The 18,714-nt window shown below is 39.2% G+C and overlaps 1 protein-coding gene across 1 annotated transcript in view; it reads right to left on the bottom strand.

Annotated features, from left to right (window-relative positions):
* The window catches only part of FRY (FRY microtubule binding protein), a 269,335-nt gene that overhangs the window by 217,526 nt on the left and 33,095 nt on the right, over positions 1-18,714 (bottom strand). The window contains exon 2 of the mRNA XM_077752524.1: positions 5,760-5,959. Coding sequence (XP_077608650.1) covers positions 5,760-5,959 — 200 coding nt within the window. The remainder of the gene's footprint in view (positions 1-5,759; positions 5,960-18,714) is intronic.

Raw genomic sequence — 18,714 nt, 5'->3', positions numbered from 1 at the left:
TCTTGCATATGAGCCTCACAGTGCAAAGGCCCACCCTTACCTGCATGAGAAGCAAACCAAGAATTCAGCAAAAGACTGGCAAGAAAGTGGACTAAGAAAACTCAAAATCCATGTGCTATGAATACTTGGAAATGAGGAATGAAATGTATGATTTTTTTTAAATGCAGAAGTAAATTCACAAGAAATGAGAGGGGAAATGAAAAGCAGGAAGATATGAGGTGACATAGCAGCTGTACAGGGAGAGGACTATTGGTCACATTAGCCTAAAGGCCTTTTTTTTGTTGTCTACTTGGGAACAGGAAACAAAGCTGTGGCCTTTGAGAGATGGGACATTGGAAATAAGACACTTAAACCAAGTCTAGTCCTAATCAATGAAACAATGGACTGGGAAAAATCTATCCACAGGCACAGGAAGATGAAAAGATATTCCAGCAGTCCCTGCCACCTGTTGGGTAACAACAACAACAACAACAACAACACCTTCCCTGAGAATTTGAAATTATAGTTCCAAGTATTACATGAGTTTGGGATTTACTTTTATCACCTTCTAGATACATAAACTCCCAAGCCCACATAATATTTGGACCCAGATATTGATAACTCTGGGACTAACCTAAAAAGGACATAGAGGTGCCTAGGTGGCTTAGTCTGTTATGTATCCTACTCTTGATTTTGGCTCAGGTCATAATTTCACAGTTTGTGGAATCAAGCCCCAAGTTGGGGTTTGTGCTGGCAGCATGAAGCCTGCTTGGGATTCTCTCTTTCCCTTTCTCTCTCTCTGTCCCTCCTCAACTCACCTTCTCTCTCTCTCTCTCTCTCTCTCTCTCAAAATAAATAATCATCAAAAAAGTAAAAAATAAAAGAAGACACACACAAAAAATGTATATTTAAGGTGATCAAAGACATAGAATAAAATTGTAAACTTAAGAAAGAAACAAAATGCACCTAAATAGATTTTGAAAGACAACCAAACAGTGGTTCTGGAATGAAAAATACAGTCACCAAAATTATAATTCCTAATGGGCAAGTTAAACAACAGATTAGACATAGCTCAAGAGAGTGTTAATGAATTGAAGTTAGGCCTGAGGAAATTACTCAGAATGCAGTAGCAAGAGATAAAAAGATAAAAATAATAATAGAAGGGTAAAAAGATATGAAATATAGCATGAGGAATTCTAACATATATTTAATAGGAGTGCCAGAAAAAGAGAAGAGGGAAAACGGAAGAATGGCAACATATAAACAATTAATAACTAAGAATTTTCCAAAACTGATGAAAGATATAAACCATCAATTCAAGAAGCATGAGAGTCTCAAACAAGGAAATACAAATAATGCCACATCTAAACACAGTGTAGTGAGACTGAAGACAAAAACCATAGACAAAGACAAAAACCATAAAAGCAAACAAGGAACAAAATTGATAATCCAGAAATAACAAATCATCCAAAGACTTTCCCACAGCAATGATAGTGGCAACATAGTGAAATAGATCTCCAAAAGTCTAGAGGGAGAATAAATGTCAAACTACAATTCTATTCCCAGCTGAACTATTACTGATAGCAGAGGGAGAAATAAAGACCTCTAAGATAAATAAGACCCAGTGATTTACCACCTGTGACTCTTAAACAATTACAGAAAACATACTTTGGGAAGGAGAAAATATATTTATTTATTAAAAATATTTTTTAAAATGTTTATTTATTTTTTTGAGAGAGAAATAAACAGTGCACAAGTTGGGGAGGGGCAGAAAGAGAGGGAGACATAGAGTATGCAGCAGACTGAGTCTGAGCTGTCAGTGCAGAGCCTGATGCGGGGCTCAAACCGCTGAACTGTGAGATCACTACCTGAGCCAAAGTTGGATGCTTAACCGACTGAGCCACCCAGGCTCCCTGGGAAGAAAAAAATTTAAGCAAAGGGAAAGAGTAGGAGGCAAAAGGAATGAGTATCCCTTGTATTCTTTTCTGTACTTTTTTGATTTGAAATAAAAATTTTAAAAAGCCACAGATAATCCAATTTAGTTTAAGACACTTTGTATGGGAAAGGTCAAATAATGGTAAGACTGGACAAGAGCAAATGCTACCAACTAGCCCCATGAAGCGGAGCAGCTGGGTGGCTCATCAGTTAAGTGTCCAACTTGATTTTGGCTCAGGTCATTATCTCATGGTTCATAAGATTGAGCCCTCATGTTGGGCTCTGCACTGACAGCTTGGAGCCTGCTTGGGACTCTCTCTCCCCCTCTCTCACTGTCCCTCCTCCCTTTTCTCTCTCATAAATAAATAAAAAAAACTTAAAAGGAAAAACTAACCCCATGAAGCAATAAAAGTAGAGAGTAAAATACTGACTAATCCATAAATACTAATAAATATGACCTGAGCATCTTTTGAGCACAAAGAACAATACTGCTAAAGTAGAGAAAGATGTTTACAAAGAAAAACAATCTAAAATGTAATTCTGGTAGAATATTTATTATTTCGCGTCTTTTATTTTCATTAAATTTAACTATTTAGATATTGGAAATTTGTAAATACAACTTTAATTTTAATATTATGTATAACCGATCCCATGCAGGCTAACTGATGTGGAAATTTGAATACTTTAGTCTTTTAAAAGTAAACTGAAAAATAAAGATTCCTGATTATTTCCATAAGTAATAAATACATACCTCCAACTTTTTGAAAATTACCCTTACCACTCCCATACAAGTTCCAATTACATTAAAGAAAAAGAATACAATTTTGTGACTTGATACAAAGCTACGTAAATTCAGGCTTTTAGAGGAGTCAATGTCTTTCAAATATACCTAACCGAGCAGGAGAAATAGTAGGGGGCACTTACTGGAATTCACTTTAAATGTATTATACAAACATCAAAAATAACAGCTCTTGGGGCACCTGGGTGGTTCAGTCAGTTAAATGTCTGAATCTTGATCTCGGTTCAGGTCATGATCTCACAGTTTATGAATTCAAGCCCGTGTTGGGCTCTGTGCTGATAATGTGGCATCTGTTTGGGACTCTGTCTCTGCCCCTCTCTCTCCCTCTCCCTGCCCCTCCATGCTCATGCTCTCTCTCTCTCTCCCTCCCTCCCTCAAATAAATAAATAAATATTAAAAAAAAAATAAGTCCTCTTGCTACAGCTACAGAACAAAATGCCAACTGCACATTAACAGTTTTTTGAATCCAGTAGCGAGCCACAAAATCGACTCACATGTACTGCCCCGTAAGAGCACAAATACAAGGACAAAAATTACTAAGCATTTTTCAGCAGACAAGAAATGGATATGGCATGGAAACTTACATCTCTGCCAAAAATTACAGGGGGAATAAATAGTCCCTTTTTTTAAAAAGCAGCAATACTCAAAATTGATTGATACATTTCTCGAACATAATGTTCTACCTGGTGCTTGGCATCCAGACCGTCACGCTAGGCCCACAATGAAGATCTGCTGGTGAAAAGGACTTACACTTTTTCTTTTCCACTTTTCCTGTGTGGGGACATTTAAGTTGTCTCACTGAAAGAACAAAAATGTCTACCTCTAATTAAAAGAATGCTATGGCACATATTAGATTTTCAGACATAATGTTTACTCCAAAAGGAAACTGCCATCCAAACAAATTTCAAGATGACTAAAGATTAAAAAGTTAACCCTAAACTACCTTACTTTGTAAACTTTCAAATAATGGCATTTAAACTATTATTTTGGAAAGAGGGATGGCTCAAAAGGTGTTGGGGCCTAGTCTTTGCATCTCTTGCAACTTTGGTACAACTTCCCACTTAGGGAAATGCACTGTAACAAACAAGATCAGAGATCCCTGACCTGCCACTGTGAAGGAAGGACCCTTCTTTGTGCCTTACCACTCTCTCCTCCTTCAACTCCCCCATAACATCTGGAGCCAAGGTGGCTTCTCAGCCTCCCCCAGGGCAAGGAGTCGGGCAGCCTCAGCATCTACAGAGGTGCTCACAGGGTTCCAAGGATCAGCACAATTTTGGGCTATGAGAATTTGGGTAGTTGACTTTTGGCCAGTTCAAGTTCTAGGAGAGACCCATGTTGGTTGGTTTTAAGACATTAAAGAAGGTATCGTCACATGAGGATATCCACGTAAAGACTGGCAACAGAGTGTAGAGGGTTCAGAAGCGGGCTCTGAAGGTACCCAGCTTGAGTTCAAATCAACACTGTGTGACCTTAGGCAATTACTTCACCCTCTCTGTGCCAACTTTCCCGTCTGTAAATGGAGATACAAATATTACCTACCTAAGGTTCTCATGAAGATTAATGGAGACAATAAATGAAACACAGTGCCAGGCACATACTGAGTACTTAAGAAATATTAGCTATTATTAGCAGAAAGGGTAGCAGAAAAATAAATTTTCAAAAATAAGTGAATGTGGAAAAGGTACCATACTGAGGTTTAATTTAAATGATTAAAACTATAAAACCAAGTAAGACTCCATAATAGCAAGCTAGAATTCATAATGATAACCTCCACTGATCTAATAAAAACCTTAAAATGCAAAATTTGTAACTGTCAGGCAACCATGTACTTAACTAATATTCTTGAATTTTGATTCCCAACTTGTAAATTGTGATTTTTACAAAGGTCACTTTTAACAGATGATGTTGAACATCATCTGCTATGTATTTTTTTTTTTTTAGAAATTTGTGTTTTGGGTTTAACACTATTATACTTAATTATCTTAAGCTCTGATGCTGTAAAGCAAACCTCACATCGATTTCTTAATGTCCCACGATCCTCTCAGGAGGCACAAAGCCGAGCTTCATAGAAAAAGCTGTGTCACTCTGAATTCCTTTCCTTTTCTCTTACGGTGTTTCTCCCGCCAAGGTCAGAAAACAAGTAATCTGAATCTACCAATTGGACTTCCTTCCTTCCTGACTGTCCTTTTGAGAGTCAGTACCCGGTCTTCATAGACCTTGTTAGAGCAATTAATGTAAAACTGAAACACATGCCTTATTTTGTAGCAGAATCATCTGCAAAGAAAGATACTGACGTCCAAGGACATTATCTGTCTACTAAGAGACCTAAAGGTAAGTGAGCCGAGAATTTCCTGTCCTCCAATTTTCAGAAAACAAAGAGATGTTTCTGAATGACTCACCAAATAACTTCCTCAGACAATAGATCGCTGAGACCGTATGTTCTCAAACTGGCAGTCCAGACAGTTACTTGAAGAATGATTTTTTTTCCTCATTTACTTTAAAAACAGTCACAAGATTTTGACTAAAGTACAAATGCATAGCAGGGACTCTGAACACAACTTTTCTAGGATTCATACCTCTTATTGTTAAATTATGCTTATTACTGCTTAAATGCAGTGATGAAACATGCCACTTGAATGTATTTGCTAAGGATTCTTTTAAAATCCTTGACTCTCTTTTTTTTTTAAGTTTATTTATTTTGAGAGAGAGAGAGCATGAGTGGGGGAGGGACAGAGAGAGAGAAAAAGAGAGAGAGAATCCCAAGCAGGCTCCACATTGTCAGTGCAGAGCCCACAAACCGTGGGATCAGGACCTGAGCTGAAATCAAAAGTCGGAGGCTTAACTGACTGAGCCAGCCAGGTGCCCCTCTCATTTTTTTTTTTTTAAATCAGGAAACTTAATTATAATCTTAAAAAATAAATCACCTATGGAATCAAAAACACCTTTGGAAATCAGGGGGAAAAGAAGCCATCTTTCCTCAGAGCTGTAAAGTCTACAATATTTAGTATAAAGATGAATTTAAACAGGTGTCCTGGCACATACTCACCAGAGGTTCTGCCATAATGATTCGAATCTTGCGCTCAGCCTGAGTGGTAAAGTTGACAAATAAACTCTTGAGGACATATTCTCCTGGTTTGCTGTCTGGGTCCACGTTGATGGGTAACATGGTTGGTGGCCCTTTCTCTCTCTGTGTGCCAGAAACAGGTGGAACTGGAGGCTTGATATAACCGTTGCCAACTGGAGAAGCTGAAAAATACAACAGATGTTCTTATTGACTGAAAATAACACCGTAAATATCCAGATTGGCTGTATAAACATATGGATATCCATATCCATATCCATATAAACATATGGATATGAATCATACAAAGAAGGCTGCATTTGATGTCATAACCTGGCCTTTAGGAATGGTGTCAGAATGTAATTATTTTGATTACATTAAGTTTGCATTATGCATGTTTGATAATCTCAAAGTATTTCTGGTTATCACACTGCTTTATGTAAATTATGTTTTTTTCTTAAAAAATTTTTTAAAAGAGAGAGAGACAGAGCACAAGCATGGGAGGGGCAGAGAGAGAGGGAGACACAGAATCCGAAGCAGGCTCCAGGCTCTGAGCTGTCAGCACAGAGCCCCACATGGGGCTCAAACCCATGAACCGTGGGATCGTGACCTGAGCCGAAGTCGGACACTCAACCAACTGAGCCACCCAGACACCCCTAGGTAAATTATGTTGTAAGCACACAACATAATTGTTGATGTTGAATTATGAATCCTACAACATTTAAGATTTTTTTGGCTGATGAATCATACATTTAAGATGTTTTTGCTTCTTTATTATGTGCCAGGGAAATGGACTCAGAAAATGTACATGGAAAAAAAGTGATTTCTTGTCCTGGTTTTTCTAATGGCCAGAAGCTCTCTGTGCTTCATTCTAATAAAGGAAAAGACTTCTGGGGGATAGTGACTTCCAGAAGTTTCCATGACCCAGAAGTTTCAGAAGCCCAGTTACTGGCTCTTGCTCCTGAAAGAGATGCCTTCTCTTGAAAGATAAAAGGCTCAGGCAGTGAGCCTATCTATGCCATCAAAAGTGTGCATTTGACTTTTCACTCACACCACCATTTGGTTCAAGTTGGGATACCTCTCCTCATCTCTTCTAAGATGTGCAGGTTCCCTGATTGGATTAGATCTTGAACAGAGACAGCCGTTAGAGTCCCTAGTAAGTGGCCTCCTTTTAGAATGCAACGGAGTCAGACAATTCTTTTAATTTGATAGGGAAAACAATTTTTATTTGTAAATGAAAATTTCATGTTTCTCTACTTTGGCATGTCAAATTCTAACTATGCACTACCTCCTTCCACCTAAGTACTTGTGAGATGGTCGGTCATGACAGCCAATGAAAGAAACATTACCAGTTAAGTGGCTTAGGACAGAAGCATCAGAAGTTTTGAGGACAGGATGATGATAAACTTTTTTTTTTAAGTTTATTTATTTACTTTGAGAGAGTGACATCAGGGAAGGAGCAGAGAGAGAGAGAGAGGTAAAAAGAGAATCCCAGGGGGGGGCGCCTGGGTGGCTTAGTCGGTTAAGCGTCCGACTTTCGCTTAGGTCATGATCTCGCGGTTCGTGGGTTCGAGCCCCGCGTCGGGCTCTGTGCTGACTGCCAGTTCAGAGCCTGGAGCCTGTTTCAGTCTGTGACTCCCTCTCTCTCTGACCCTCCCCTGATCACGCTGTCTCTCTCTCTCTCCTAGAAATAAATAAAACATTAAAAAAAAAAAGAGAATCCCAAGCAGACTCCCCATTGTCAGCACAGAGCCCAATGCAGGGTTCGATCTCATGAACTGTGAGGTTATGACCTGAGCTGAAATCAAGAGTTGGATGCTTAACCAACTGAGCCACCCAGGTGCCCCAATAAAGCAGACTTTTTAAAGGACATCTCTCTAGTTCTGGGTTGCTGAGTACAGAGATTAAAGAAAAGAGTGAAGAAAAAAGGGGACTTCATTTGGATGCTAGCTTGGAAAGCAAGATAATGGTGACCTGTCATTGATAATAAAAGAGAAAAAAAGTCCCCCTGGAAAGCTGAACACTTTTCTCAAAACTAAAAATAAAATTCAAGGCTTCTCTTGCCTTCTTTCTATCCCAAGTAAAATTCTGAGGAGGCCAAACAAAAATTTTATTTTGTTGAATTACAAACATGTCCTCATGTTAGGGTCTATCTCTTCCTTCCCTATGCTCCTTTCTCTCTAATCCATTCAACCCGCCATACAGTCGAGGGGTCCCTTACATTCAGAGGATCTTCCCACATCTCAACTACCACTACGCTTTATGGCCTCTCAAGTTGTAAAAATAAAATATGCTTTATGTATATTATTCCCTTTCTTCTCCATTCTTATGAGCTCCATCCTGGTCCAGGCCTTTGGAAACTTATAATTCCATTACCATAGCAGCCTCTGTGCTGATTTTATTTCATTCATTTCATATACCAAACTAATCCTTCCTCAGCATGGCTTAAAATTTTTTTTAAGTTTATTTATTTATTTTGAGAAAGACAGAGACTGCCTGAGAAGAGGAGGTCCAGGGAGAGAGGGAGAGGGAGAGAATCCCATGCAGGATCCATACCCTCAGTGCAGAGCCCGACATGGGGCTTGAACTCATGAAACTGTGAGATCATGACCGGAGCCGAAACCAAGAGTTGAATGCTTTACCTATTGAGCCTCCCAGGTGCCCCTTCACCAGGCCTTTACTTATGACTTATTTTTTGTTTTTTTCCTCAAGATTTTCAAGGCTCTTAATTATCATCCAGCCTCAACACATGGTCTAGTTTTGATAGCCTTCAGCAATTTGCCTCCACCCTGCCCCCAAGTCAGGCTGATATCCTGGCTGGCCCAGGAGCACACTCTTCTTCCTTGTGCCTCCCTCTTTTCTCTCTTGCTACTCCTTTCCACTCTTCTCTGATCATTTAACTCTCTTGTCCTTTCATAACCATGTCTAGATCAAGCTCCACAAAACCGACCTCCACCAGCCCACTCTACCCTGGTAAATCTGTATTATAAGATTTAAACACTTAACTCATGTTCTTTGCCATTGTACATCCTACATTACCTAAGAAAGGCTCAGAAGATAGCTGGCAAGAGAAGTAATTCTCAGTTGGTCACATAGTTTTGCTGAGGCTTGGCCCCATAACTAAACCATATATTCTTCTAAATATTATCCCCTGAAAGTTCCCAAACAAGATTGTAGCCTCCTGGTCTAATACAGAATTCTTCGCACAGATAATACTCAGTAGATCCACTTAAGTAACTACCTACAATGACATCTTACTTTATTTCTGTACATCTTGAAGCGATTCGTAGGGAGGGAGCTCTCAGAGAAGAGTCAGGAGTTAAGAGTCATTAAAGCAAGAGGGTGCAGTATTTGCAAGGAAGAGTCATTAGTTAAATGGCACTTGAAGCAGCTTACTAAAAGGCATGGTTGATTCTAATCAGACATATTCAGAATCAGGTGATGCAAATGAAGTGTTGGTCACTCCTCTGCTTTACTTGCTTCTCCTCAGTGCAGGTGCCTTTTGTAAATGGGAAGCCTTCCAAGACCAACTTAATAAAGGGACTAAGGTCTCCACGAGATATCTTCCTAATGTTTCAAGGGCATTGTGCCATAGGGCTAGAGACTGGAATATAAACTGAGAAAATCTAAGTGAAGGACAATCTTTCATTATCTTTAGTTTTCCCCAGGATTTAATCCATTTCTAGAAGACAGCACTAATCAGCTTAATGCAATATATAATTGCAAGATCAGATCCATAATTATAAGACTCTGGGGCCTAAAAGTCCTAACCATAGTGAGAGAATTTTCAGGAGTGACCTCTGGCATCTTCTGCAATGTTGCATTTTGAACCAGATACTTGAAATCTAGATACCAGGATGTCCTTCTGATGAATATTCCATTTAAACGACCAAAGTACTGATTCATTACTGTCATTAAAAAACGTTAGTCACCTGTACCTCAAAGCCAGACATCCTTGTAAGTGCAAAAGTCTACACAGCCTTAGAGAGGAACTATCCTAGCCCAGCAGAGCCCTGTGCCAGAGCTTAAAGAGATTCAAGGGGAGGGCACCCATCATTCCTGTTTTAAACAGATTAGCTGGGCAGATAGTGATGCAGTAAAATTTAAAGGGCTAAGTGTCCTTGAACAAGATCCACTCTGTTTTAATAACTCCTCTTTATCCTACCCATAATTAATTCATAATAAATCTTAGCCTTTTGTCGGAATAATTTTCAAAAGTAAACATATGACATAGCACATTTCAGTAACTCAGTTATTTGGTGACAATATAGCTGAGAACCAGGAAATGCATGTTCCCTGCTAGTCAAAATTCAGTCACAAAGTCTATACTAGTCTAAATATTAGGACATTACCACTAGAAAACATCATTAGATTTTCCCTGTGCACTTGCTTGCTTTTAACCTACACATAATTAAGATCAATTGTCTAGTTTTTAAGTTCACAAGAGTCTGTAAACAGAAAATTAAAAGGAAAGATGCAACATCTATGGGTAGAAACTCTAATTGCAAAAGAAGGGGAAAAAAAGGCATCACTCTAAAAAGGCTCTGGAACTTAAAAATGCAGTTGTGTGAAGCCATTAGGCACAAGGCCACAGATTCAGACACTCTGACAAGTGTAGGGGCAATGACATGTCCATCTAGCATGCTGTCACAACTAATATTCATGATGATGACCCTAAATCCTATGGAAAAGCTAAAATAAGTTTGACATATAGTCCTGTATTTGAGAAAGTGGGAAGAAGAATGATGTAAATTTCCAAAAGCTAAAAAAAAAAAAAAAAGGTTTTGGGGTAGGGTATAAAGGGTAAACAACAACCTTAAGAATTTTGCTCTGAAGAATTAATTTCTTTCTTCATAGATATGAGTTTTTGTTTTTGTTTTTGAGAGAGAGAGAGAGAGAGAGAGAGAGAATCTTAAGCAGGATCCATGCCCAGAGTGAGCCTACTCTGGGCCCTGATCTCACGACTATCGGATCATGACCTGAGCCAAAATCAAGAGTAGGTCGCTCAACTGACTGAGCTACCCAGGTGTCCCCATAGGTCTAATTTTTAACTGGAACTTATTTTTGATTGAAACAGACAAACCACCAATTCAGTAATAGCCACACTTTGGCCCCTTTCCCGCTCTGCCAATGCAGGCAGTTACTGTATGAATCTGCTTTCTGTCGAGGCAAGTAAGTCGGCCTGCACTTCAGGGTCCACTGAAGTCCATGATTCCCTACCCCGTTGTGGCAGAGGCTGGGCCACCCAGCCCCGCGGTGGGGCCTCTGGGAATAGGGACCCCTGATGACGAAAGGGTCCTAACAGGTCACTGTTATCTTTCCCACCTAAAAAGACATGTTGAAGGAATGATTTAATTTTCTAGATTAAAAACCTACTCTCATTTAAATTTTCCTGCAAGTGATAAATTTTTGAGCTTCATCTCCATCTGCTTCAATCATCTCTCCGGCTCTATTCAGCTCATCTTCCCATTTGCACACATCAGCTCAACGTCCCTAGGAAGTCACTCAAAACTGGGTTCATGTGGGTGGGGAGCAGAGGCGGAGGCCAGAGGAAGGGCATCATGTTCAGTTATTAACCGGGACCTTACTTGTTGAAACTTTTGGAAATTTGCTCTCTTTCTATATTTTCTCAAGTACATTTTCATCTTGGATTGAACACGTTCTAATTTTTCTCCATAGCCTTCTTGTATCTTAAATGGGCTGTGCTGATGCTACTTTTTTAGCCCCAGATCTGGTTCTATTTGGTTTTGTAGGATGGTTTCAGGAGCTGCTTTCCCTCATTCCATGGGTCTCTATTTCTTATAGAAAGCAGGGTCCATTCCTTATTCTGTAAGAAATCTTTTCCAGGCTTTTGTGACCCATTCATTACCTCTTTATTAGATCTATTTCTAACTGCAAGTGATGATCTTTTGAACATGACTACTTTTTTCCCAGTGTCATCAACTAATATGATTTTTAGGCTGGCTGCTCTTAGTTGGCTAAGGTCTTCAGTGCACTTTCCCTAAATTACCAACATTTCCAGGAATTACTAACTTCCAAGCTGCAACACCAATACAAACACCCCACAACTCATAGTTTGGCTACGTTTTTATTATGTCACTGAAAGGAAAGTTAATGTCATAACGAGTTTCCTCATATGAATGTCCCAGAGGCTAGAAGTGGCACCACTTCTTATAGGAAAACAATTGGTTTTCTCAGTCAGATTTTCAGAGAAGCTAACACCATCACTTGTTAATGCTATCATTCATTCGTTCACTCATTCATTTTGACCAATATTTATTTAATGAGTATCTGGGTTTTCAGCACTGTTCTTGGCCCTTGGTAAGGAAGCAGTGAACAGATGGCTCCTGCCCTCCCAGAGTGTATGGTTTGCTGAGGTAGGGCCATACAATCCGCAATTCATGTACATGCACATGCACATATACACAGCAAGTCACACTGCAAGTCAGATTGCAGTATGTTCAAAAAGAAAAAAGGAAAATCAGACACAGAGAGGTAATAGAGAAATGTTCAAATGTTGGGTCCGGAACTGCCATGGAGAAGAACGAGAGCTATGTGTACTCTTGGTGTATAAGGAAATCCACACACACTTGGCTTGGGCAGGATCTGCTTCTCCGACTCATCCTTTTGGCTTGCCCATTTTTGTGTCCATTTTGGTTGGGAATGGGAATTTTAAGCAGGCTGTGAAGGGCATGAATCAAAATGCCCACTGGACACACAGTCTTTTCACCTCCCTTCACAAAGTTCGTGACTCAGGAAACAGGCCCATCCTAGCCTGCTTTTCTCCCTGCTTATAAAGACAGACAAGCGTAGAGTTAGTTGTTCAAAACATTCAAAGCTTGCTCAGATGTTCCCAGAACGGGAATCAGACTCTGAGCATCTGAAATAAAAAAGAAATGGTTTCTTTTTCTTTTGAAGTGCCCCTGAGATTATATGGCAGTAACTGTTCAAAGTCGCTACTCCTTTTAGAAATGGAGGTCCATTTAAACAACTCTACTTCCTAGAGATCACTGTAACCTATCTTTCAACAAAGGGATAGATTGATTAGATTTCTTTGTTCACAGCTGGATATATGTTATTCTTTCTGCCAGTTCTCAGTGCCTCATTCGTTTTGTGGGTTCTAAGGGCAAATCCTGTCAATACCCAAGTGCTGGGATCCTTCTTGGGGACTTGATGTTTCCCCCAAATCCCTCTTTTCCTGTAAGACTTTTTCTGTTTACTGGCATTACAGAACATTTCATAAAACATACCAAACCCAGAATGACGCAGCTACTGTGAGAACATGTCACACTGTGTATAGAACTATAATAAATTGTCCACTAATGCATTTATGAGGGTGCTTAAGAAATGGGATTTTAAAAGGCACTGCAAATACTCAGAGTGACCAGAAACTTTAAAAGTCATGCAAAATACATTAGGATAAACAGAAGACAAAAACCTGCAAATGTGGTAGGAAGAATTATTTTCCTCTGAAGAGTATTCTTAAGAAATGGAAAATGTTGGGATTTGAAGAAACAATTAGTTTGGGCAACAGAAAAACATTCCTTAACAAAGAGATGGATGACTCCTAATTTCATATATTTCAAAATTAGTCAAGAAGAGAATACAAGGTAAAAATACTCAGGAATGCTTTTTGCCTTGGAAGAAAAATGTATTCAATGGCATGTTAAGTTTTTCTTAACTAATTTATGTAAAATTCTGGTAATGTGAAATGCTCCTCATGTTTTTATTGATGAAATACATTTTTCCTTTCTCTTCCACTACTTAGCTTTCTCCATTTTATAGTTCTCAAATTGTGTTCCTTCAAGTTTCAGGGTCCATAAGATATCTCTAGGATAATTAATGTCTTTTTAAATAATTTTTTTACATTTATTTATTTTTGAGAGACAGAGTGAGACAGAGTGTGAGTGGGGGAGTGGCAGAGAGAGAAGGAGACACAGAATCTGAAGCAGACTCTAGACTCTGAGCAAGAGTTCAGCACAGAGCCCGACGCAGGACTCAAAACCACAAACCGTGAGATCATGACCCGAGCCAAAGTCAGATGCTCAACCAACTGAGCCACCCAGGAACCCCAGGATAATTAATGTCTTTAATCCTCAAAAATAATCTTAGAAGGCCAAGCAATCTCACTTTTACAGATAAGACCATGTAGGTGTAGAGAGGTTAAGTGTCTTGCCTAAGGTCACTGAGTGGTCAACCCAGGATCTGATCCCATGTTCATTTGACAACAAATCTTCTGAGCTTCTTGTATGATCCTGAATTTAAAAACAAACCAGCTGTTTATGAGGAAGACTGAATAAAATAAGTTCCGGGGCGCCTGGGTGGCTTAGTCGGTTAAGCGTCCGACTTTCGCTTAGGTCATGATCTTGCGGTTCGTGGGTTCGAGCCCCGCGTCGGGCTCTGTGCTGACTGCCAGCTCAGAGCCTGGAGCCTGTTTCAGTCTGTGACTCCCTCTCTCTCTGACCCTCCCCTGCTCACGCTGTCTCTCTCTCTCTCTCTCTCCTAGAAATAAATAAAACATTAAAAAAATTAAAAAAAAAAAATAAGTTCCCTTACCCACAGTTTGGCCCTGGTATCAACCAGTTTGGGGACTTCAGGGGATGAAGAAATAAAGTACAGATGTTGTGATTTGGAGGATCTGCCAGCCACAGAGGTCCATCCTGCCAAGTTCTCTGCCCCCTTAAACTTGAATGCATCTTTTAGCTGGTATAAGGGCTTTGGAAAGGCTAAGAGTACAAAAAAAGAGCCAAGAATAGAAGACCCATAAAATATATGAAATCTGTTATTGACATACATTAGAAAAGTCTGGAGACCATTCCTTCCTAGATATACTGATGATATCAACTTTAACTGATTGCTATTCTAAAAAGGAGCAAGTGAACCTCTGTTCAGTCTGTGGCCTCTTCAAACCATTTTTGTCTTTGGTCTCCTAGAGACTGGATACCCGGGAGAGAGTAAAGGAGTTCAATAAAGAGAAAGTAAGCATCAAGTCACTGCTCTGTTTTCTTTTCTCTCTTCCTTTAACTTCCAGTATTTTATCTTACAGAAGTGACAGTAACACTTCAGTGATTTCCTTTATAAATGTCTGTCATCTGCTAAGATGCAATTACATGGACCTTCCCCAATTTTCAAAGTAGGTACTGTCATCAGAGCCTGAACGAATGTCTGCCAAGATCTGTGAGCAAAGGAAGATGAGGTTACATTGACATTTCAAGGTCCTTTCTCACCAAAAGGAGATCGAATAACCTGCTAGAGGCAGGATAATCCTGAATTTCAACTTCCTTCTACTCTTCAACAGAACAGACAAACTGTTCTCATTCATGTGCCCTTCACTGACTGGCCTCTCTTCCTTCTCTCATTTTCTTTTCCTCTCCATTTTCTTCCTCTTCTGGCTTAGTTTTTGCAGGAAAATCTCATTAATCTGCAGTGTATTAAGTCAAATTTTGGCATAAATTGGACAAGGCTTTGTATTTTTTAAAATGTTAACTTTGAAAAGGATATGCTGACTTACAATGTGAATTGGTGGTGATCAGAATCTCTCCACATCAGATTTGCCTGGAAGACTGAGCCCCACCTGGTTCAGTGGGTCTGGGATAGGGCTCAATAAGCTGCATTTCTAATCAGTTCTAGCTGGTTCTAACTAATTCTAACCAGGCATAACCGGGTTATGACAATGCTCTTGGCCCAGGACTATAGTTCGATGCCTCTGATATAAATAAATGGGAAAACAAAGAAGACCAATTAATCCAGTTAATAACATTGTTTTTAATTCCATTTGCCTATAAATATGTTTCATTAACTTTAACTAAGTTAATGCTCTGTAGGCAAAACATAGGAAGAACACCAAATGGGAAGTTAAGGGTCCTAGTGTGGCTCCATATGAACTTGGGGATGAACTTGCACTATCTGGGCTTCAGTTTCCTTATCTGTTATTTTTGGAGAGTCCAGGCCAGGTTGTCCTTTCTAGTGCCACTATTCATTCTATGACTATATAAAAATATAAACTAAAAATTAATAAAGAACATCACTTATTCAAGACTTGCACAGTCCAAACAATAATGAACACTTACCCGTCAATAGATGAATAGATAAGAAAGATGTGGTATGTACACACACACACACACACACACACACTGAAATATTACACAGCCACGCAAAGGAGGAGATCATGCCATTTGTGACAACATGGATGGACCTGGAGGGTATTATGCTAAGTGAAATAAGTCAGACTGAGAAAGACAAACACCATATGATTTCACTCACATGTGGAATCCAAACAAACAAACAAGCAAACAAACAAGCAGAATCAGACCTATAAATACAGAGAACAAACTGATGGTTGACAGAAGGGTACAGAGATAAGCAGAATGTGTAAAGGGGAGGAGGAGGTATAGGCTTCTGGTTATGGAGTGAATAAGTCACAGGGATGAAAGGCACAGCATAGGGAATATAGTCAACAGAACTGTAGTAGCTTGTATGGTGACAGATGGGAGCTACACTTGTGGTGAGCATAACATATAAGTTTGTTGAATCACTGTTGTACACCTGAAACTGATGTAACATCATATGTCAACTATACTCAAATAAAAAAAAAATAACACTTGCTTTCCCTTGAATTAATACGAATTAGTGAGATTCTATTGCTTATACTCTCTATGGGGGAAAGCTTTACAAATGATCTTAACCCTTCCCCTTATTCTCTGGCTCCACTCACCTTCTTCAGACTAGCAACTGAGACTAGTCCTGACCACTAGCAACTTCCTCTACTATAGCTGGACACACAAGGAAGCCTGTCTTTATTCCTAGTTGTAAACCCAAGACCTGTGTTAACATTAAAAAAGAATTATGTACTGAGAGTCTTTCATAAAACCCTATACTGAGCCTAGGCATTATCCCTTTTCTGGTCCACTGATTAGCCAGACATTATGGAAAAGATGGCATTTGACCCAGGACATAAAGGACAGGTGGGATTCTGATAGACAGAGATGAAAAAGGGGCAACCCAGGCACAGGGAATAGTATGGCAAGTGCATGGAGGCATCTGCTCAGTCTCTCCTCGTCCTTTCTTCCTTTCACCCTCCTACCACACACCCCTATCTTAGCACACATGTTCAAACTTTCTCTTCACTAAGGGACTGTAAAGTTCTCAAGAACAGGACTACATCTTGCCTTTATTCCATGTACTTATTAGCACAATACCTGGCATAATTAATTAAACAACTGAACTTGCTTAATATTTGTTGAATGGAACCCATCTGATTCCATAATACAGTCTGTGTGAATGAAATAATGGAGCAAGTACATATATATGTACACATATAGGACTTAAACTTTCAAGTCCTACGAAAATAGAGGTTTTTAGTTCTTATTATTAGAATTAAGGTCTTGAAGGGCAAGCCAATGCGTTTAGACTATATTTGGAGGACATCTGGGAGCTAGCAGGTTTCTGGGAAGAATGTTATGCTGATGTTGTGTAGGTTGGGCTAAGGAAGGGCTGTTTCAGGGACAACACAAATTAAAGACCATTCCAGCTACTATGGGAAAAAGAATAAAGATGGAAGGAAGGAAGGAAGGAAGGAAGGAAGACAGTGCATCTTACACAAGTGGACCTGAAATCCAGTCATATCACCCTTTCCCAATAAGGAAAGCATGCAACATAGGTTTACTGGTGAGATGTTATAATAATTAAGGCATATAAGAAGCACTTTTAGAGTATCAACTCTAGAAGCCTTTTCTAAACTCCCTACCAGTGGCAGGATATTGGTGAGTTATGACACTCAACCACTGAAAATGATGTTGGCTGTGTATTCCTGAATGACAGAGTGGCTCTCAGGCTCCTATCACTGGAAGAGAAATGACTTTGGCAATGTGGCAGAAAGGAAGTTGTGACTTGCCCTATGTCCATGTTCAAAACCTTGTAGCTAATGTCTATTTACAACAAACAAACAAACAAACAAACAAAAAACCACAATGAGGATATAGGAACAAGTTAAATGTCACCCTAAGGAAGCAAAGAGATAATTCAAAGGTAGGTACATTTTGTAAGAAAACTGCACTAATTCCTACACGTCAATGGAGGAGATATAAATGGGTAGGACAATTAAGAACTTAGGAGACAGGGGGCACCTGGGTGGCTTAGTCGGTTAAGCGTCCGACTTTCACTTAGGTCATGATCTCACGGTTCGTGGGTTCGAGCCCCGCATTGGGCTCTGAGCTGACTGCCAGCTCAGAGCCTGGAGCCTATTTCAGTCTGTGACTCCCTCTCTCTCTGACCCGCCCCTGGTCACGCTGTCTCTCTCTCTCTCTCTCTCTCTCTCCTAGAAATACATAAAACATTAAAAAAAATTAAAAAAAAAAAAAAGAACTTAGGAGACAGAACAACCAAATGCAATGTGTGGACCTTGTCTGAATACTGATGGAAACAAACCAACTGTTAAAAGACATTTTTGAAAATGACAATCAAAGCAACTTGAATATGGACTAGAGATTAGGTTACATCAAAGAATAGTGGTCAGTTTTGTTATGTATGAAATTACCACTGTGGGTAGGTAAGAACATACCCATATTTTCCAAAATGTACATTGATTGTATGGAGTTCAAGGAAATGATACCTATATTTGATCTGAAATGCTTTAAAAAAGAGGAAGAAGGTATAACTGAAGCAAATCTTGTTAACTGTTGAATCTGAGTGATGGCAATATGTTATATACCATAGTATTCTTTCCTCTTTTGTGTATTTTGAAAAGTTTCATAATAAAACTTTTTTTTAAAGATAAGACTCATTTGTAAAAAGTTCTCTATATTTTGTAATGCCAATAATGAAGGAATAATAGCATCCCTTCATTATTTCATTGAGGAACTAATCTTAATTAAAAACTACATTGAAAAATCAAACATCACCTTTATTTCAGGTTCAATCACATAGGTTTGAATGTTCACTC

The sequence above is a fragment of the Crocuta crocuta genome, unplaced genomic scaffold (genome assembly GCF_008692635.1).
Source record: "Crocuta crocuta isolate KB4526 unplaced genomic scaffold, BGI_CrCroc_1.0 scaffold190, whole genome shotgun sequence".
Lineage (NCBI taxonomy): Eukaryota > Metazoa > Chordata > Mammalia > Carnivora > Hyaenidae > Crocuta > Crocuta crocuta.
This window is presented reverse-complemented; position numbering and strand designations above follow the sequence as displayed.